This window comes from Carcharodon carcharias, chromosome 1, assembly GCF_017639515.1.
Source record: "Carcharodon carcharias isolate sCarCar2 chromosome 1, sCarCar2.pri, whole genome shotgun sequence".
Classification (NCBI taxonomy): domain Eukaryota; kingdom Metazoa; phylum Chordata; class Chondrichthyes; order Lamniformes; family Lamnidae; genus Carcharodon; species Carcharodon carcharias.
Window position 1 is genome coordinate 215,441,262 of NC_054467.1, and position 22,466 is coordinate 215,463,727.

A 22,466-nucleotide genomic window follows, 5' to 3' on the forward strand; every position below is an offset into this window, starting at 1 on the left:
TGCCTTCTTAAACCACTTCAGTTCCTGTGGTGTAGGTACACCCAAAGTGCTGTTAGGGAGTGAGTTCCCGGATTTTGACCCAGCAATCCTGTGCTACCATCGTATAACACTCTCCCAAACTTATGCGATATTCTACATGAACCATCATCACACAAGTGATAACTGTTTTCTACACCATGCAACTACATTAATAAAATAAGCCTTTTTGTATGGAGGGGTAGGTAATAATTATCACTTGACAAGCTGTATCATTCCACTTAATGTCTTTAATCCAGAAGAAAAATAATTTAAATCCCCACTCTTGCAATTGCCAAACACTAACAGAACAGCTGTAAAAACAGTTTAAGCCCAGACTTAAAGGAGTCAAGCTGGAAAAGGAATTCTCATCAGGCCAGGCTTTAATTCAGAAGTTTAACATTATGCAAAGCAAATACACCCTGTGTCCACTCACCGACAAATTGAAGGGAAACATTCTTGAAGCCCCTTTTTCTTGACCAAGGATCCTTCTAGGCAGTACATGATGATGTCCATAACCTGGAATAGTAAATAAGAATGCCACAGTTTCAACAATAAAAATAAGCACTCTAAAATATTGCAGCAATGGTGGAAGTGATTTGATTTAATGGAGAATGTATCTTAAATAAAGCAAATAGTTGCCGCATCTAAGTTTGAGCATCATGGCATAGATTTTCAATTTTAACACTGATGCTCATCCTCATCTTAATTTAAATGGGTTAGTGTCAATGCTAAAAGTAGAATATCTAGGCATGTGCATCTTGTGACAGAAGAACTATTTCACAGTATTTTTATGCAAGTATTCTTTACACAATGAGAGCAATTAATTAGGATATTGCTTTTGTAGATAAGTAGCGTGAACAGTTGTAGTTTTGTTTCTAAGAAATCATGCCGATCGTGGTCAACTTCCAGCAGTGTATACCATCTGCAAGATGCACTGCAGGAATTCATCAAGTCTCCTTCGATAATACCTTCCAAACCCACGACCACTACCATCTAGAAGGACAAGGGCAGCAGGTAGATGGGAACACCACCACCTGGAAGATCCGCCCCCAAGTCACTCACCATCCTGACTTGGCAATACATGATGATGTCCATAACCTGGAGTAATAAGTAAGGATGCCACTCTTTTAACAATAAAATTAAACACTCTAGATGTATAATTATTTGCCTTTTCCAAGAGTCCTTTAGCTCTTCAAATGTGTAATTTCATTGTCTCTTTACCATCTACAAGGCTCAAACCAGGAACATGATGGTATGTGTCCGGATGGATTCAGCCATAATGACAATAATCAAGGACTCCACACTACCCTGGGCAGATCATTTCACTTGATCAGCATCTGTCATCAGGCTCAATATTTAGCCCAGTATTAGCCCCACGGCATACTGCGATTGCCATATGCACAATGTACAGGATTCACTATACCACTGCCATCCCCAGTGACCACTGAAAAGAAGAACAGGTAATAATGCTGGAACACCAAAGGTTTTTTGAGGTCCTGTGTCAGTGGGAGTACTTCGTTAACTGTCAGCCGATGGTGTTCTTTGCCTCCTGATGACTGCAGGGAGAACAGTGTACGCTCGCACAGGAAACCACTCGAGCTGCATTGACCTCAACATTCCAGAAATAATCCTCATGACTTCCCAGAGATAGATATCTACCATGTGTGTGTGGTGGCTCCTGAGTCAGGTGGAGCAGCAGTACTCAGCCATTGGGTAGACGTGGGCGAGTGAAGCAGTGTGTAGTGTGTTGGCTCTGCTGCCTCAGGAAGGACCTGCCTTTAAGATTCACTCTCTGTTTGACCTTTGCCCCAGTGTTCTGGAGGTGCTGCTGATAGGTCAGTGTACGGTCAAGAGGGATGCCAAGGTATTTTGGCATTGGGTCGTGCGTGAGTGGGAGGCCACAGAACTGCACCTGAAGATTTTTGCTAATCTTCCAGGTATTCAGGTGGAAGGCTGAAACAGTAGTTTTCACAGCATTTGGTCAAAATGTCCATTTTCTGAAGTAGACTTCCAGAGAACATAGATCTTCAGTGAGTGTTTTCTCAATGTCCTGGAGATCTTGAATCTGGAAGGCCAGGGTCAAATTGTCAGCATATGCAAAGACTTGCGATGTTGTGGGATGTCATTGGTATACATGTTGAAGAGGCCAGTGTGAGGACTGAGACTCCTGTGGGACCCTGTTGTTGGTTATGTGTGGGCAGCTGAATTAATCTCCAATGTGTACACAGTACTGGCAGTTGCTAATCATGGGATTGATTAGTTGTAGGATTTTCACACAGATGATTTTGAAGAGTTTCAGCAGCATGCCTGTGCACCACACTGTGGCGTAGGCACAAGATAAGTCAACAAAGGTGGCTCTTGTTTTCAGGCCTTTCTGGAAACCTGAGTCAATGTGTGAGGTCAGTGTCAAGACCAGCTCAGAGAAGTTGTGGCTTCCGCAGAAACCAGCCTCATAGGGAGGCATCTCTGCTTCCAGGGTGGGACTCAGTATGTTGAGCAGGAGGCATTCCAGGCCTTATATTTTATTGAGAGCAGAGCAGTGGGGTAGTTGAGGTACTGCTTAACTGGGAGTTAATGTAGCTGCGTGAGTCATCGAGTGGCTTCTCTGGCTTGGAAATGGCCACTATCTTGGATTGGCACCAGATATTTGGAATGGAGGCTGTGCTGTGGATGCTGGTAAATGGCTTCACAAGCCATTTCCTTCCTTGTGATCTTAATGTTCTTAAAAATACTGGGTAAATCCCATTGGCTCCTGCTGCCTTGCCTGACTTGGTAGCCTTAAGGATGCTGTCCTCTTCCTCTTGTGTGTAAGGGCTTGAGAAATCTGTCTGCTTTGGGACAGTCTTGAGAGTCCATCAGGACTGTTTTCACCATCCACTTATTTTACTTCCTGACCTGTATCTTTGAGTTTAGTATGAGTTGTGAAGCTACAGTACCAGCGTTGACTCTGGGCCTCTGGTGTGGTTGTTGCTCGGTTTCTTCCAGGTGGCACAGAAGTTTCCACACTTTTCAGCTTGAGAGTGTGACGTCAATGTTTCCCACAGTTATCTATCTTATGAGGCATCCTCCAGCAAAGCACTTGTGGAATGCTGTTGCCACATTAGGGTCTTCACTTTCCCTGTACTCTTCCAGGAGCTGTTCACCTTTTGGGGTCCTGATGGGTATGAAGGCTTTTCTGAAGCCTTGTGGAACAAATTTGGTGGCTGCCATTTTCAGAAGTCAAGTGAAGTGGTTGTTGTTTTAGGGGAGGGGTGGGATCCAATTAACTGGTTTCTATGTGTCTGCTGGAGGCACCCCAATTGCACTTGTGCAGATTCGAGCGTGGAATAGGGCAACTGGGTTAGATCAGAACTAAACAAAGGGAAGGCATTGTTTTGGGAATTGCAATACTAAAACAAAACCTGAGTGACCGAAGAACTGACAATCAATGACTAATTATCATTGGCCATTTTTTCAACCAGTAGTTGTATACCAAAGAACAGATTTTTTTTATCATTATTAAGGTGTTGGCCACTGAAGTACCACTATCCAAATAGGATACAAGCAAAATGAATCCTGTGGATCAGTATTAAAGAATATAAAGCCTACTTTAGGTCTGAAATGTTATGAGGGAGAATGTCCACAAACAAACCTCCTGTGACAGCAGAGATGCCAAGCCTAACCACTTCTCCTAAAGTTAAGGGCACCTTATTCGTTCATGGGGTGTGGGCATCGCTGACTGGGCCAGCATTTGTTGCCCATCCCTAACTGCCCTTGAGAACTGAGTAGCTTGCTAGGCCATTTTAGAGTCAACCATATTGCTGTGGGTCTGGAGTCACATGTAGGCCAGGCCGGATGGCAGATTACATTCCCTAAAGGACATTAGTGAACCAGATGGGTTTTTACAACAATAGACAGGTTTTTTTATTGAATTCAAGTTCACCGTCTGCCATGGTGGGATTTGAACCTGGATCCCCGGAGCATTACCCTGGGTATCTGGAGAACTAGACTGGTGACAACACCACTATGCCACCATCGCCCCTTGCTGATCAGATGGTTGTTGCTGAGGAGTCTGAGACTGTTGGTCTCTCCCCCGGCTGAAGGGAAACTGTGACACAAGACGAAATGAAGTTAAAAAGAACTAATTTAAATAAAGCTCTCAGAGGAAGGAAACGTATAAAAGCTGAAGAACATAACAATTTTTAGTCATATGAATAGGCCATCAAGTCCAATAGGTTTGTTCTTTTTCTTAATAGATTAGCCTCACCTCCTCAATTCACTCAATTCCTTTTTCTTTCCAAAACTTCAACAACTTGCAGCTTTGAAGCCATGATAATGTCTGAGTCACATGATAATTTATTCTTTCAACCTCGAAAATAGTTCCTACCATACATCCTAACTTGTCCTCCACTTACCTCTACTAGAAGGTCCACTACATCTGTAGGCATCTTTTCTATCAGGATCTCAATTACTCGCAGAATTTCACTCTTTGCACGAGCCAAGGTGCTGGTGTGCACATTTGGCTGGGACTGTGTATTGGCTGCTAAAGCTGTGTGCCGGTGGACCTACAAAAGAAACACATCAAACATAATCAAGGGTTTAGAATCAAGAGGATATTTTCTCCAATAAATAAGTGATTATTTAACAAAGCATAAACGCTTCCCCCTATCCTGGTCTAAAAGATTTATTTTCTCTAAATAAATAGTCACATAGATTTTTCTAAACAACATACTTGTATAGCAATATAATATCCCAAGGTGCTCTACAGAGGCATTATAAAATAAAATATGACATCAGGTCACATAAGGAGATATTAGGGCAGGTGACCAAAAGCTTGGTTAAAGACATAGGGTTTAAGGAGTCCTTAAAAGAAGAAAGAAGGTCGAGAGGCAAAAATGGTTTAGGGAGTGAATTCCAGAGATAAGAACCTGGGCAGCTAAGGCACAGACACCCCAGTGGCAAAATGATTAAAATTGGCAATGTTCCAAGAGGCCAGAATTGGAGAAGCACAGATATTTTGAAGGGCTGTGGGGGTGAAGATTACAGAGATAGAGAGGGGTGAGGCCAAGGAGGAATTTAGAAACAAGGGTGAGAATTTTACAGTTGAGGTAAAACAGAGTGTGCTGGAAAACTTGAGTCCAATATGAGTCTTCTTCAGGGCACCACAGTAGTATTGGACTTGAAATGTTATCTCAATTTCTCTCTCCATGTATGCTGCCAGACCTGCTGAGCTTTTCCAGCACTTTCTGCTTTTACTTCAACTGTAAAATTCTAATCCTTTTTTGCAGCATTTTCTGTTTTTATTTCAGATCTCCAGCAACTGTAATGTTTGCTTTTATATACTGTTGAGGTACTACTTAATCGGTAGCCAATGTAGGTCAGCATAACACAGGGGTGATGGGTTAGGGTTAGGCCTATTTCTACTCCTATTTCGTATGGATAAATGGGATTTAGTGCAAGTTAGGACACAAAATTTTGGATGACTTCAAGCTTATGGAGGGTAGAATGTGTGAGGCCAGCCAGGAGTGTGTTAGAATAGCCAAGTCTGGAGGTAATATAGACACAGATGAGGGTTTCAACTGCAGAAGGAAGAGGTGCAAGCACAGCAATGTTACAAAGATGGAAATAAGGGATTCTAAGCATTCTTCCAAATGTCATGAAAAACATTATCAAAAATGTGTTGAAAATATCATAGGGAAATCACATGCTTTTAGCAAATGTAAGTAATAGCAGCTCAATACTTCGAGCATTTGTTGCAGGCTCAAATGTGTTTTGATGTATGATTGTGCGCTACAATACAAAATCTTCAATGCAGCAATATAGTTAAAGCATGTCAGAACAACTGAGACGCAGTGCAATGTATATTCAAAAATAAAACTCAATATTATGATTTCAATCTTTTTATTCTGATAGAACAGCTAAACACAACTGTGGTGGAATCCTATGGCTTTCTGAACATGATAAAAATTATAAACCTGAAGCAGTTAAAACAAGTTACTTGAATCATAAACATATGCAGTAAAAAGATGATGTGACATTGTAGGCATTCCATAAAGATGATCACCAAGAAGATGCAAATGAATTTATTATGTGGAGTCTTAGATGTTCAGAAAAGAACATAGGAACAAAGGAACAGGAGTAGGCCATTCAGCCCATCAAGCCTGCTCTGCGATTCAATTAGATCATGGCTGATTACCTACCTCAACACCATTTTCCCGTACTGTTCCCATATCCCTTGATGTCATTAAGTCTCCAGAAATCTTCTGATTTCTGTTTTGAACGTGCTCAATGATTGCACTTCCACAACACAATGGGCTACAAACTCCCAAAGATTCACCACCCTGAGTGAAGAAATTTCTCCTCATCTCAGTCTTAAATGGCCTACCACTTATCCTGAGATCATATCCCCTGGTTTTAGACTCACCAGATTTACCATCTTATCTACATCTGCCCTATTACGCTCTGTAAGAATTTTGTAAGTTTCAATGAGGTCACCCCTCATTCTTTGAAACTCTAGGGAATACAGACCCAGTCTCTCCAATCTCTCTTCATAAGACAATCCTGCCATCTCAGGGATTAATCTGGTGAATGTCCATTGCACGCCCTCTATGGCAACTATATCCCTCCTTAGATAAGGGGACCAAAACTGTACACAATATTCCCGGCGATGTCTCACCAAGCAACTGCAGCAAGACATCTTTACTCTGTACTTAAATCCCCTTGTGGTGAAGGCCAACAAACCGTTCGCCTTCCTAACTGCTTACTGCACCTGCATGTTAACTTTTAGTAACTCCTGAACAAGGACACCTAGGTTGCTTTGGACGCCCACACTTCCCAATTTCTCACCATTTAAGAAATATTCTGCCTTTCTGTTTTTTTTTACCAAAGTGAATATCTTCACACTTATTCACATTATCTTCCATCTGCCACGGTCTAGTCCATTCACTTAGTATGTCCAAGTCCTCTTGAAGCCTCCTTGCATCCTCCTCACAACTTACATCCAACCCAGTTTGATGTCATCAGCAAATTTGGAAATATTGTCCAGTTATCACATCCTTGATAATAGATTCTAACATTTTCCCTACTACTGACATCAAACTAACAGTTCTGTGGTTCTCCATTTCCTTCTCCCTCCCTTCTTAAATAGTGGGGTTATATTTGCTACTTTGCAGTCTGCTGGGATCTTTCCAGAATCTATAGAATTTAGAAAGATAAACACCAATACAGTCACTATTTCTTTAGCCACTTCCTTCAATGCTCTGGGATGAAGCTCATCTGGTCCAAGAGACTGATCTGTCCGAATCTACTTTGTTTTGGACTGATGCTGAACATCTAAATCTGATTCTTGCACATCATCACCCACCTCGCCATTTAAAACCCCAGGAATTTTGCTTTTTGCAAATGTTTAGAAAGTAACCTCCTGTTAGACTTTTGTGTTTTTGTGTTTAATTAGAGTTGAAGTACTTGCAATTTCTGGAATGCTTTTCCAGTTAACTTTTCAAGTACTATATTTTCAAGAAAGGTAGAATATGGAAGAGAAGTGGAAGGTCTTTTAGGTTCATATGGGAGCTGATTTGATAATATAGGATAAAGATAGAAAAGTGTCTTGGGGTGTTTTGCAATGTTAAAGATGTTATATAAATGCAAATTTTTGTTGTTATAGGTCTCTGGCCAAAAAGAAAACGTATAATAAAGGATGGGTACGTAATAATTGGAAAAAAATAAATCCAAGATCGACCGAGTATGTCTAATTGGGAATGTGACAGTAGAACCCTCATGGGTTTAGTCCACAAAATCTCAGGTGACCTTCTAGTGCAGTTCTGAGGGAGTGCTGTACTGTCGAAGGTATCATCTTTAAAATATCCCACAACACTAAAGAGGCTAATGGAATGCTGTTATTTATTATGAGAGGAATTAAACATAAAAGTAAGGATGTTACACTTCAGTTATACAGGGCATTTGGTGAACCACATCTTGAATATTGTGTGCAGGTTTGGTCTCTTTATTTAAGAAGAATGTAAGTGCACAAGAGGCAGTTCAGAGGAGGTTTACTAGATTGATGCCAGGAATGAGCAGATCATCTTATGAAGAAAGATTAGGCAGACTGGGCTTTTTCCACTGGAGTTTAGATGAGTGAGGGGTGACTTAAAGTATATAAGATCCTAAATGGTATTGACAAGGTGGACGTGGAAAGGATGGTTCCTCTTGTGGCTGATTCTGGAACAAGGGAGCACTGTTTTAAAATTACAGGTCTCCATTTTAGGACAGAGATGGGGAGAAATTTTTTCTCTGAGAGGGTTGTGCGACTTTGGAACTCTCTGTCTCAGAAGGTGGTGGAGGCGGGGTCATTGAATATTTTTAAGGCAGAGGTAGATAGGTTCTTGTTAGGCAAGGGAATCAAAGTTTATTGGGGTAGGTAAGAATGTGAAATTCGAAATACAAAAAGGTCAGCTAAGATCTTACCAAGCGATGGAGCAGGCTCAATGGGCCGAATTGCCCACTTCTGCTCATGCTTCTTATGTTTGTATGTTTATAACACTATTCAAAGAAGCCAGGAGAGTTCTCTTATTGTCCTGGCTAATGTTTATTCCTCAGTCAACATACTAACATTATTTAATTGGTCTTTTGTCGCACTGTCATTTGTCGGACCTTGCTCATTAGCAAGGACTTAGTGGCCGATTTGTCTAGGGAAGAGTGTGTAGATAGCCTGGATCATGTTGAGATCAAAAAAGGTGTTAGGCATCTTGAAGAATATTAAGGTGGATAAGTCCCCAGGTCCAGATGGGATCTACCCCAGAGTACTGAGGGAGGCAAGGGAGGAGATTGCTGGGGCCTTAACAGAAATCTTTGTATCCTCACTGGCTACGGGTGAGGTCCCAGAGGACTGGAGAATGGCCAATGTTGTTCCATTGTTTAAGAAGGGTAGCAGGGATAATCCAGGAAATTACAGGCCGGTGAGCCTTACCTCAGTGGTAGGGAAATTATTGGAGAAGATTCTTCGTGACAGGATTTACTACCATTTGGAAGCAATTGGGCGTACTAGTGAGAGACAGCATGGTTATGTGAAGGGGAGGTCGTGTCTTACTAACTGGATCGAGTTTTTCGAGGAAGTGACAAAGATGATCGACAATGGAAGGACAGTGGATGTTATATACATGGATTTCAATAAGGCCTTTGACAAGGTCCCTCATGGCAGACTGGTACGGAAGGTAAAGTCGCACGGGATCAGAGGTGAGCTGGCAAGATGGATACAGAATTGGCTTAGTAATAGAGGGTAGCAGTGGAAGGGAGCTTTTCTGAATAGAGAGCTGTGACTAGTGGAGTTCTGCAGGGATCAGTACTGGGATCTTTGCTGTTTTGTGGTATACATAAATCATTTGGAGGAAAATGTAACTGGGCTAATTAGTAAGTTTACAGATGACACTAAGGTTGGAAGAGTTGCAGATAGTGAAGAGCATTGTCAAAGGATACAACGGGATATAGATCAGTTGGAGACTTGGGTGGAGAAATGGCAGATGGAGTTTAATCCGGACAAATGCGAGGTAATGCATTTTGGAAGGTCTAATACAGGCAGGAATTATACAGTAAATGGCAGAACCCTTAAGTGCATTGTCATACAGGTCCACAGGTCACTGAAGTGGCAACGCAGGTGGATAAGATAGTCAGGAAGGCATATGGCATGCTTGCCTTCATTGGCAGGGGTATTGAATATAAAAGATGGGAAATCATGTACAGGACCTTGGTTAGGCCACACTTGGAACATTGCGTACAATTCTGGTTGCCGCATTACCAGAGGATATGGAGGCATTGGAGAGTGTGCAGAGGAGGTTTACCAGGATGCTGCCTGGTCTGGAGGTTATTAGCTATGAGGAGAGGTTGGAGAAACTCGGATTGTTCTCACTAGAGCGACGGAGATTGAGGGGCGACTTGATAGAAGTTTACAAAATTATGAGTGGCATGGACAGAGTAGTCAGAAGGTTTTTCCCAGGGTGGAAGAGTCAATTACTAGGGGACATAGATTTAAGGTGAGAGGAGAAAACTATAGAGGAGATGTGTGGGGCAAGTTTTTTATGCAGAGGGTAGTGAGTGTTTGGAATTTGCTGCCAGAGGAGGCGGTGGAAGCAGGTACGATAGTGGTGTTTAAGAGGCAGCTTGACAAATACATGAATAGGATGGGAATAAAGGGATACGGACCCGGGAAGTGCAAAATGTTTTAGTTAACGGGCATTATGATCGGCGCAGGCTTGGAGGGCCAGAGGGCCTGTTCCTCTGCTGTACTTTTCTTTGTCCTTTGTTCTGTTACAAATTGGATGCTGTTTCCCTATGTGACAACAATGACTGTGCAACAGGAAAAAACAGGATAGAACATCAGGCCAGATAAGGTGACACTGGCTAGGAAAAAAGAGTGCCAAAAAGGAGAGGGCACTCTGGAAAATATATAGGTCAGGATTTTCCCGCCCCATCGTGGGCAGGACACGCTGCGGGTGAGACAGAGCCCCAGCCAGAAGTCCACTGACTTGCGGTGGGACCAGAAGATCCCGGCAGCGGGCGGGTGTGGAAAATCCCGCCCATAATGTCGGTCTGCGGGTGATGGGTGAGTAGCAGGTGGGGGAAGGGTGGGATGTTGAAGCAGGCAGTCAGCATTTGAACCTCTGTTGTTTCTGAACCAAATTAATGATCTTATATCAAAGCTGTTCGCACGTCAAATATGCTGATAGTAATAAAATAGGGAGAGCAGTAAGTAAATGTTTATGCAACAGTGCTGACAAATAGTACATAAAATTTGACGTTAAATTTTTTTGTTCATTCATGGGATGTGAATGTCACTGCTAAGGCCAGGATTTTATTGCGCACCCCTAAACGGCCTTGAGAAGTTAGTAGTGAACCGCCTTCTTTAACTGCTGATAAATGGCTTGATACAACGGCTAGCTTGCTAAGCCACTTCAAAAAGGAGTGCAGAGTCAACAACGTTGCAGTGGGCCTGGACTCACATACTGGTATGGTGCCAAACCCCTGGAATTGCTGGGAGTCTACCGGAATTAGCATCAACCTTCCAGTGGCTACTGAAAGCATTTAAGGAGATTTCAGAACGATGTTTTAAGCAAATAAATTAATATACACAATAATTTATGGCTCATCCTTCATTGTAGAACAGCAGTTTGACTGCATACTTGGCAGTATAATGACAAAAAGTGTAAAATGGCACTGAGATGGGTCGCGCACGCATACTACACTCAGGAAAAAAAGAGGCAACTACGTTCAAGCAGGGACGACTTGAGGAGGTAAAAGGAGTGGATGCTGGGCTGCTGGCTAGAAAAACGACACAGCTAAGTCTTAGAAAGCTTTTTACCTGCCGAGGCTGGAGGTAAAAGGAGTGCTGATTTTAGTCCTGGCTGATTTTTAAAAAATGAAACCATTGCATGAATTTGTCAGAATTTATACAGAAGTTTTAGCTGGGTTTTTGCAGTGGGTTCGATAGAAGCCTTGATGCATTTTCCTTTCCCATGATCCCTTAGAACCCACTAGTGCCACGCTGCTGTGACATCACTTCTGCCAACATCTCCCAGAATATGTTCAGCTAAAGTTGGCAACCCTACATACAGGCCAGGCCAGAAAAGACCAGCAGATTTATTTTCCTAAAGGACATTAATGCACTGGATGAGTATTTCAGTCCAACAGTTTCATGCTTACCATTACTGATATTAGCGTTTAGTTCCATTTTAATTAGTTAATTAAGTAAATTTAAATTTAATTCCCTAGCTGCTGTGATGGGATTTGAACCCATGTCTGGATCATTAGTCCAGGTCTCTGAATTATTAGTCCAGTAGCGTCACTAGTATACTATGGTACCCAAATATGAAATAATACACTGCTTGAAAAAAATGTCATAAGTGTGAATTAGCAGAAAGAGATTTTGAAAGGGACCTGGAAATAGCAATAGACTCGTTACTTTCAATGTCTAGGGAAAATGGTGAATCACTTAGAAGAGCTAATAGAATGTTGGGATATCTTAGTTACCGTGATTGATTTGGACAGGTACTGAAATGATCACGATAATCAAATGCTCACTAAATCAAAAGGTGGTCATTCCAAAATATCCGAGAAGGCAATTTTCATGCCAAATTGGTTATACCAAGCAGGGTACTGCATAGCTGTTTAAAATTCCAGCAAGCTATCTTGTTGAATAGCTGAGCAGTGCTAACCTGTAATTTAGAACAGCTGATCGGTATGCTGTGTAAAAGCCACAATACATTGCTTAGCCATATTTTACTAAAGTTAAAAAATCCTAAGCATTATAGTTCACAGTTTACTTTGAATTGCTAATTACCAGAATCAGAGAATCACAATGCAGAAGAGGCCCTTTGGCCCATAGAGTCTGCACAGACATGTGAGAAACACCTGACCTACCTAATCCCATTTACCAGCACTTGGCCCATAGCCTTGAATGTTATGATGTGCCAAGTGCACATCCAGGTACTTTTTAAAGGATGTGAGGCAACCCGCCTCCACCACCTTCCCAGGCAGCGTATTCCAGATCGTCACCACCCTCTGGGTAAAAAAAGTTTTTCCTCACATTCCCCCCTAAACATCCTGCCCCTCACCTTGAACTTATGTCCCTTCGTGACAGACCCTTCAACTAAGGGGAACAACTGCTCCCCATCCACCCTGTCCATACCCCTCATAATTCTGTACACCTTGATCAGGTCGCCCCTCAGTCTTCACTGCTCCAATGAAAGCAACCCAAGTCTATCCAACCTCTCTTCACAACTTAAATGTTTCATCCCAGGCAACATCCTGGTGAATCTCTTCTGCACCCCCTCCAGTGCAATCACATCCTTCCTATAATGTGGCGACCAGAACTGCATACAGTACTCCAGCTGTGGTCTCACCAAGGTTCTATACAACTCCAACATGACCTCCCTATTTTTGTAATCGATTGATAAAGGCAAGTGTCCCATACGCCTTTTTCACCACCCCACTAATATGCCCCTCCGCCTTCAGAGATCTATGGACACACACGCCAAGGTTCCTTTGTTCCACAGAACTTCCTAGTGTCATACCATTCATTGAATACTTCCTTGTCAAATTACTCCTTCCAAAGTGTATCATCTCACACTTTTCAGGGTTAAATTCCATCTGCCACTTATCTGCCCATTTGACCATCCCGTCTATATCTTCCTGTAGCCCAAGACACTCAACTTCACTGTTAACCACCTGGCCAATCATTGTGTCATCCGCAAACTTACTAATCCTACCCCCCACATAGTCATCTATGTCATTTATATAAATGACAAATAATATGGGACCCAGCACTGATCCCTGTGGTACGCCACTGGACACTGGCTTCCATTCACTAAAGCATCCTTCCGTCATCACCCTCTGTCTCATTCAACTAAGCCAATTTTGAATCCACCTTAGCAAATTACCCTGTATCCCATGTGTATTGCATTCTTTATAAGTCTCCCATGTGGGACCTTGTCAAAGGCGTGGCTGAAATCCACATAAACTACACCAACTGCACTACCCTCATCTACACACCTGGTCACCTCCTTAAAAAATTCAATCAAATTTGTTAGGCATGACTTCCCTCTGACAAAGCCATGCTGACTATCCCTGAACAAACCTTGCCTCTCCAAGTGAAGAAAGACTTTCTCCTTCAGGATTTTCTCCAATAGTTTCACTGCCACTGATGTGAGACTCACTGGCCTGTAGTTCCCTGGCTTCTCTCTACAACCCTTCTTAAATAGCGGAACCACATTAGCTGTTCTCCAGTCCTCTGGCACCTCCCCCATGGCCAGAGAGGAATTAAAAATTTGGCTCAGAGCCCCTGCAATCTCTTCCCTTGCCTCCCTCAGCAGTCTGGGACACAAATCATCCGGACCTGGAGATTTGTCCACTTTTAAGCCTGCCAACACCTCCAATACCTCCTTATATCAATTTGCTCAAGAACCTCATAGTCTCTCTCCTCGAGTTCCATACCTTTATCCTCATTCTCTTGGGTGAAGGCAGATGTGAAGTATTCGTTCAACACTCTACCAATGTCCTCAGGCTCCATCCATTGAGTGCCCCCTTGGTCCCTAATGGGCCCTACTCTTTCCCTGGTGATCTTCTTCCCATTGATGTAGAATATCTTGGGATTTTCCCTACTTTTACCAGTCAGAGCTTTCTCATTTGCTCTCCTAATTGCTTTCTTAAGCTCCACCCTGCACTTTCTGTACTCCACTAATACCTCCGCTGATTTGCTTCCCTTGTACCTGCTAAAAGCCTCTTTTCCTTCTCATCATATACCACTGCTCATTGTCCAACAACTCTGCTTTCTGACCTCTCCCGGGACATTGGCGCTGCATGGTTCTGGGGATGATGGTGGATTTGTACAAGCCAGGCGGGTTGCACCTGAACAGAGCTGGGACCAGTATCCTTGTGAGGCCATTTGCTTGGTCTACTGAGGAGGGGTTAAATGAACATGGAAGGGCGATGGGAACCAGGAGGTAACATTAGAGGTAACATTAGAGAGATAAAACAAGATCCATAAAGAATTGGAAGAGACAGATAGCACTAGAGTAAGAAATAGTAAGGTATTAGGTGATATCAGAGTAAAAAAAATGCAAAATGGCCTTAATTAGGTTTATTGTGCATGTATATGAATGCGTGGAGTGTGGTCAATAAGGTTGGGGTGAGCTGCAGGTGCAGGTGACCATGTAGAAATGTGATGTTTTGGCAATAACGAAGACCTGCCTCAAAAAATGGGAAGATTGGGAACCAAATATTCTTAGATACAAGCTATTCAGGGAAGATAGGAAAGGAAAGGAGAGGTCGCTGTATTAAGGATATTACGCTGCTGGAGAGAGAATGATGTCCGAGAGGGGTCAAGGACAGAACAATAAGCAAGAAGATGTTGCCAAAGTCATCATGAAAAAGGAGGCAGTTGAGATACTGGGTGGGCTAAAAATTGATAAAAAGGCGATGTTAAAAAGGTCGGATGTACTCAGAAGTTCATAAGTTACCAGGACCGGATCAGATGCATCCAGAAGGCACAGGTTTAAAGTAACCGGCAAAAGAGCCAGAGGCAACATGAGGAAAGACTTGCATATGCACCAAGTAGTTCAGACGTTGAATGCATTGTCTGAGAGTGTAGATTCAACCATGACTTTCAAAAGGGAATTGGATAACTATCTGAAGAGAAAAAAATTGCAGGCTCCAGGGAAAGATCAGGAAGTGGGACCACCTGTCTTGCAGACAGCCAGTGTGGACACAGCAGGCTAAATTTCCTCCTTCAGTGCTAAAACCATTCCATGATTCCTCAGACTGCTAACTTTGGCCTGAGTCTGCTATCTCACAGGACATAGAGGGATTGTAATTTTCTGGCTTTGCATTAACAGTAATGAGTACAACTCAAAAACAAGCAAGGTTTTGCCTTGAGGAATAAGAACAATGACTGAAATTCAAAGGGAAAGAGAGGTTCTTGGATGAGAGTTAATGAATGATGCATATTTTAAATGGGGAATTAGTATAAATCTGATTAGCACAACCAAATTTGATCATTATATTCTCATGATCACTAAATGGGAAATGCACTGTGGATAGCCTAAACAGCACTGTTCAGCATTATTCTAATAGTTAGCAATTAAACTACACTTGTCCTCGTGTCCATTTTTTCTGGAATTTTTTTGTCCAGTTTTGAATACCCTGCTAATATTGGTCATATTCAGTTGGATTTAAAGGAGGAGAGGGAGATGGATGGATTTAGGGAGGGGAGGTATACAGAGGACTAGACGCCTTTTTGAAAATTCATTCTCAGGATGAGGGCATTGTTGGCAAAGGAGGTATTTATTGTCCATCACTATTTGCTGGTGGGCATTCTTGAACTGCTGATAGTGGATTTATACAACTGACTACTTGATAGGCTACTTCGAGCAGTTACGAGTCAACCATGTCACACATAGCCCACACAAGGTAATGACAGCAGATTTCCTTCCATAAAAGGACATTAATAAACAAGTTGGGTTTTTATGATAATGTGACAGGTTCATGGTTACTTTTACTGATACAAACTTTCTTTTTCCAGATGGTTTTTTTAAACAAAAAACCTGAATTCAAATTCTCAAACCTCCATAAATTTGAGGTTGAATTATTAATCCAGCCTCTGGAACACTAGTCCAGTAACATAACCGCTGTTATTATGTTATATATTCAGTTGATTTCTCACAAAGAGGTTCTGAAGCTTGTAAGGTTAAATGTTAAGTGTTTATTGATAACACACAACTGTATACATCATTACAGGGTGTAGTACAAGCTATGAGCTAACTCCATCCTTGCCTCTACACAGGTCTCTTTCCAGTCCACAACTCTCTCTAGTCTCAGGTCATGTGTCTCTTTACATCATTCTGTGGGCAATACTGTTTCCCAGGCCCACATTAACCCTTGCTGTGCCAGATACCCTTATACAACAACTGCTTTATTACTGTACCAAATGTAGAGCCGGGGGTTGTACAGGAGCCCAATTCAGAAGAATGCAGAATTTTGATGGGTTGGTGGGGCTGGAGGAGGTGGGTGTTAGAGATAGATAGGGGAAAGGCCATGAAGGGATTTAAATATGAGCATAAGGAATTTAAATTGGAGGCAATGAAGGACTGGGAAGCAATGTAGGCCAGCAAGGCTACGCATAATGGGTGAAGGGGATTTTGTGCAAGGTAATATACAGAAGAGATTTAAATGAGTTTAAGGAGTTTAGAGTGCACATAATTCTGGAGATGAAAATTATATGGATGAACAATTCAGCAGCAAGCGTCTGAGAACAGGGCAGAGGTGGGTGATGTTAGGAAGGGTGAAGCAGGCAGCCTGTGATGAAAGGAATATGGGAATGGAAGCACAACAAGGCTAGGGCAGGACACTAAAGTTGAAAAAAATGTCTGGTTCAAACTGAGAGCACCTGAAGAAAAAATAGGATTGGTGGAATGTCTACAGAATTTGTGGCTTGTGGTGAGGACAGTGGCTTCAGTCTTCCCACTATTTAACTGGAGGAAACTGTGGCTAATTCTGAACTGGAGATTAGACAAGCAACCTAAAAGTGCAGAGACAGTGGGAGGGGTTGAGAGAGGTACTGGAGGGGAGAACTGAGAGTCATTAGCGTTCATGCGCAAGCTCATGCTGTACTTTGGATGATGCTGTCAAGGGGTAGAGTGATGAGTATAGCCAAGGGAGGGCAACTCCACAGAGGTGAACCATGGAGGAGACATGGTAGATAAGGATGGTGTGGGTGTCCATTGCGCTAAAGGCTGTGGAGATATTGAGGCAGAATGAAAATGCATCACAATCATATAAGTGGACTTCAATTCAAAGCAAGTATGAATTTTGTAAAAACGTAATCAACTTAATATCAGTAATTTAAGATATTCAGTGTTAATTTCTTTATGCAGGTTGAATATCCGTTATCTGAAACCCTCGGGGCCAACTGAGTTTCGGATTTCAGGTAATTTTGGTTTTCGGATATCACATATAGGACTAGGCCTACTTACGTAACAATGGCCAAAGCCTAGGCTAGCTATAGTCTGAAGTAAATAAAATGTCTTGAAGAATAAGATGTACCACTGAATAAGAAACACAGGATACCTATAATAAGTTCCCACCCGTGACGCCATCTGCAATCCTGTTTGTAGGTAAAAGTGCAGACAAAAATCACAAGATAAGCAGTGCAGGCAAACGACTAGGATTCCTGTGGTAAAGGTCGGGTGCATTCAGTGAGGTTTGTCTCGGCTCGGGTCAGATGAGGTTCAAAAAAAGGTGCAGTTTTTGGATGTGTTCAGTTTTTGGATTTATGGATAAACGGTATTCAACCTGTACTCAAAAGAATCATGTTGTATTTCCACACATATTTTTTGCCACTTTTACTACAAGCAAAAACTTGTGTGCAGAACAACCACTTAAAATTGGGAATCCACGTTCATTCTCCCACTTTGTTTCCCATTTGATAATTGTTTTGTTTTCTTTACTCCAAACCATAAACACTGATGCAAAATACAGATCCAAGATATTTGTATCAAAAAGATTCACTTTCAATTTCTCAGGTTTACAACTGAAAAAAGGGGATATAATTCCTGGTCAGCAATTACAGTTTGCAAGGACACAGCATAATGACTCACCTCACGAGCAATAGTAGTTATGAAGGCTGGTGGTCTGGCTGTGGCAATGAGTGAAAGAGCGTGACGTGCTGAGCGGGAGGAGTCAGCTGCAGGGCTGAGCGGCAGCCCCATTGTAATGCTAAACAGCATCAGACAAGGGGGAAAAAAGAGAGAGAAAACACATTGAGAAGCTAAGGGTGAAAAGATTACCAGTTTATAATGTCATTTCAAGGTCAATGGAATCAGTCAAACAGTTTGAAAATAATGAACTGCTACAGGGGAGTGTGATTAAGATTCTGGGCTTCCCAACATCACCTACAAAGTCAAGTAATTATACGTATCAAAATACAGCGAATCTACTTAACATCTGAAAGGGAGTTATTAACAAATTAATTCATTTGATTGAGGAACATCCAGCTGAACTCTCACAACCGGAATATTTAAATACTGTTTTGTTTCAAACAAAACATAAAGCATTTTTTTCTCAACTGTTTCCATGAGTAACAATGGTCAATAGTATTTGTCTCTGGGTATGTAAGTTAACATTTAGCAGCTGCATGTTGATGCACTTTGAAAGAAAAAACTCAGAATTGAAAATTAATCACCAAGGTTAACAAAAATTGCAACTCTGGTTTAACTAGTCGAATAATTATCATGCATATCAATACAGACAGATCAAGAAATGACAATGCCTGAATTTCTTATAGGTAGCACCTAAACAGAGTAAATGTCTCAAAGTTAGCACTGAAAAATCATAAATATCTCAAACCAGAGACTGTTACACACCTGGCATTTTAATTAAGGGTGTGTTTTGTTTAAAGACTTTTTTAGCGGCATGTTCAAATACCTTTATCTCCCTCTTACAAATGTTCACAATAAAGGCTCAACAAAAAAATCTGATCAGAGTCATTTAAAATAACTGAAGTGAGCATAAAAAATGGAAAGTGTTTAAAATATCCAGCAGCATCAAAAAAACAGGAAAGAATGGTTTTGGGTGTTGGAAAGTTCAGCAGCTCTTTCCAGTGACCTGCTTTTTATGATCAGTATTTTCTGCTTTTATTTCAAATCCACACTTTTTTTCTTAATTAGGACTGAAAAGGTTATAGGAGTACATTATTTAATTGTTCGTAAATTAGAAAAAAATGACTTGGGTTGTTAATGAGAGGCTAGGGGTGAACGTGTGAATTTTTAGCATGGTAGAATTTTTAGCATGGTAGAATTTTTTAGACTTTAAAGTGAAATTTTCAACATTGGTCAAAAACAGACAGCAACCTAAAACACTTTTGAGCTGGTAACAAATTCTGTTCTTAAAAAAAATTCAGAAATTAAAATGTCATCTTAAATGAAATTGCACAGTAGAACTCACATAAACAAAATATTCAAGAGTGGCTTCACACTTGGTAAACATAATTTAAAAATCCAACTGGGAGAAGGCGAGATAGCTCCTTTTCAGTTCTACCCAGTTCTTTCTTATCCTATTGCTTCCATCACAGCATTGACTATGGCTCCAGCAATGTGGCGAATTATATCAGAGATATAAAGCTCTTGTAAACATAAACTCTTGTAAATATCCTGCAAGCAAAATATCAACCAGTGCGAAATTCTAAAATTAATTAAAAACACTAGCCTATAAATTATGGTCTGCACAATTCTACTTTGCAAGTAGTCATCACTGATCATACTTGACAGTTTCAGTTTTCCTTCCTAAATTCTTTAAAGATGTTTCACAGTCTTTTAGAAAAAATTTTGTCAAACATTTGCATGTTAGAAAATAATAAGCCATAAGGAATTATATTTTGGTAATAATTATTTGCATTAGGCAGAATCTCTTTTAAAGGATAAAAGCAAAACACTGCGGATGCTAGAAATCTGAAACAAAAACAGAAAATGCTGCAAAAACTCAGCAGGTCTGACAGAATCAGTGGAGAGAGAAACAGAGTCCGTATGACCCTTCTTCAGAACATTCTTAAAGGACTTGCTTTTGCAAATTCAAAACCACCAATTCACTTCTTTTTCTCTAATGGCTGTACTATTTAATAAAAATTATTTCCAGTGAGTGTTAAAAAGTAATAGTGGAGCAAAAACACACACATCATATTCAAAAGTAACTTTTGAAGACTTAAGTGCACTGGTTTTACATAATTTTTAATAAAGTTCACTGTGACACTTTATGCACCAACGCTCTTGCATCAAAGCATTTCGTATTTCTGAATTAGCTACATGTATTAAAAATACATTGATGATTTTACGTAAATTGTTTATATTTTAGCACGCTCATATAATTGAAAAATTTCACATCATAAAAGTGAGGCTAAAGCATTAAAATTAATTTCCTCAAAAAGGCTAAAAAAACATGTTAATGACTTACAGTGAAAGAAATAAGCAAGCAGTCCAAGGAACAGATCTCACGTGTTCAGTCGGAACAATCAGTCAAGAGTGACTTGCTACAATTTGTCCTATTAACAAACGGTGTGCGGAGCATTCAGAATATCTCTCTACAAAGCTGCAGGTCATCAGTTTGGTAGCATATGCTACAAACATTTTCAAAGCCTCTTGAAGCCTCCCACCATCCTCTTTTTTGTGAATGCAAAAAAGCATAAAATATTGCATAGCAGGGTTCTTCTTTGAAGATAGTAACAGGCGAAACACCAAAGCATGCTGCCTATTGTTGCAGCATTCATCTTTTCAGGAAAAAAAACATCCTTCATTTTAAACACCAAGCTTGTCTTTCTATACACAAAAACCAAAAGGACTTATCTTTGAAACACAACGTTAGAAAGGATCCTTCAGGCATGGGAATATAGTTTCCCTCTATAAAGCCTTAAAAACTCTTAAAACAGATTTAACTAAAACAATATTGGAAATGTACAGCAATTTGATCAGCTGTTGAAAAGTAAGATAGGTTAACTCTGATTCAAATTTTGGTAACCTCTGCAACATCAGCCTCTGAACCTCTGAAACATTACAATAGAGGTTAATGGATCTGATCTTACAGCCATTACGGAGACATGATTACAAGGAGATCAAAGCTGGGAACTAAACATTCAGAGGTACGTGGCTTTTCAAAGGGACAGGCAGGAAGGAAAAGGTGGTGGGGTAGCTTTGTTAGTACGAGATGAAATAAGTACGATAGCAAGAAATGATTTTGGATCGGAAGATGTAGAATCTACATGGATGGAGGTGAGAAATAACACACAGTAGAAGACACTGGTGGGAGTAGTCTAAAGGCCCCCGAACAGTTGCTATATTGTAGGTCAGAGAATAAATCAGGAGATAATGAGAGCATGTAAAAAAGGCAGTAAATTAATGATGGATGACTTTAATTTTCATGTAGATTGGGACAATCAAATTAGTAGAGGTAGACATGAGCAAGAATTCATAGAGTGCATTTGGGGCAGTTTCCGAGAATGATATGTTGTGGATCCAACAAGGGATCAGGCTATTTTGGATCTGATAATGTGTAATGAGGCAGGTTTAATAAATGATCTCAGAATAAAAAATCCCCTAGGAAACAGTGACCACAACATGCTAGAATTTAGCATTCAGTTTTAGAGTGAGAAACTTGGGTCAGAAACAACTGTGTTAAAATTAAATAAAGATGATTACAAAGGAATGAGAGCAGAGTTGGCTGGAGTGGACTGGGAAAGCAGTTTAGCAGAAAAGATGATTGAATGAACAAGGGCAGACATTTAAGAAAATAGTTCATGACGCACAACAAAGATATATGCCAATGAGGGAGAAAGATTCTAGGAAGGGGTAAACCAACCACAGTTAACCAACGAAGTTAAGGATAGTATCAAATTGAAAGGAAAAACATACAGCATGGCAAAAATTAGTGATAAGCCAGGGGATTGGGAAAGTTTTAAAAACCAACAAAAGATGACCTAAAAAAAGGGAGTAAGAGCTTCTTTAAATATATAAAAAGGAAGTGAGAGGCCAAAGTGAACAATAGGCCTCTTGGAGAATGCGGCTGGAGAGTTAATTATGGGGACTCAGGAAATGGCAGAAGTGTTGAATAAATGCTTTGCATTCAGTCTTCACGGTAGAAGGCACTAATAGCATTCTAAAAATACAATATAGTCAAGGGGCTAAAGGCAAGGAGGAGATAAATACAATAACTATCACTAGAGAAAAAGTACTAGGGGAACTAATGGAGCTAAAGGTCGATAAGTTCCCTGGACCTGATGGGTTGCATCCTACGATATTAAAGGAAGTAGCTACATAAATAGCGGATGCACTGGTAGTAATCTTCCAAGAATCCTTAGATTCTGGAAAAGTCCCAGAAGATTGGAAAATTGTCCATGAAATGTCCGATTTCAAAAAGGGAGGGAGACAAAAAACAGGAAACTA

At 40.9% G+C, this 22,466-nt stretch overlaps 1 protein-coding gene across 2 annotated transcripts in view; it reads right to left on the minus strand.

Annotated features, from left to right (window-relative positions):
• Positions 1–22,466, minus strand: part of LOC121280757 (WD repeat-containing protein 7) — a 767,874-nt gene that overhangs the window by 140,399 nt on the left and 605,009 nt on the right. For both annotated transcript variants that reach the window (XM_041192924.1, XM_041192931.1), the window contains 3 exons: positions 18,138–18,255; positions 4,413–4,562; positions 452–534 (listed from right to left, as the gene is read on the minus strand). In XM_041192924.1, the coding sequence (XP_041048858.1) occupies positions 452–534; positions 4,413–4,562; positions 18,138–18,255 (351 nt within the window). The remainder of the gene's footprint in view (positions 1–451; positions 535–4,412; positions 4,563–18,137; positions 18,256–22,466) is intronic.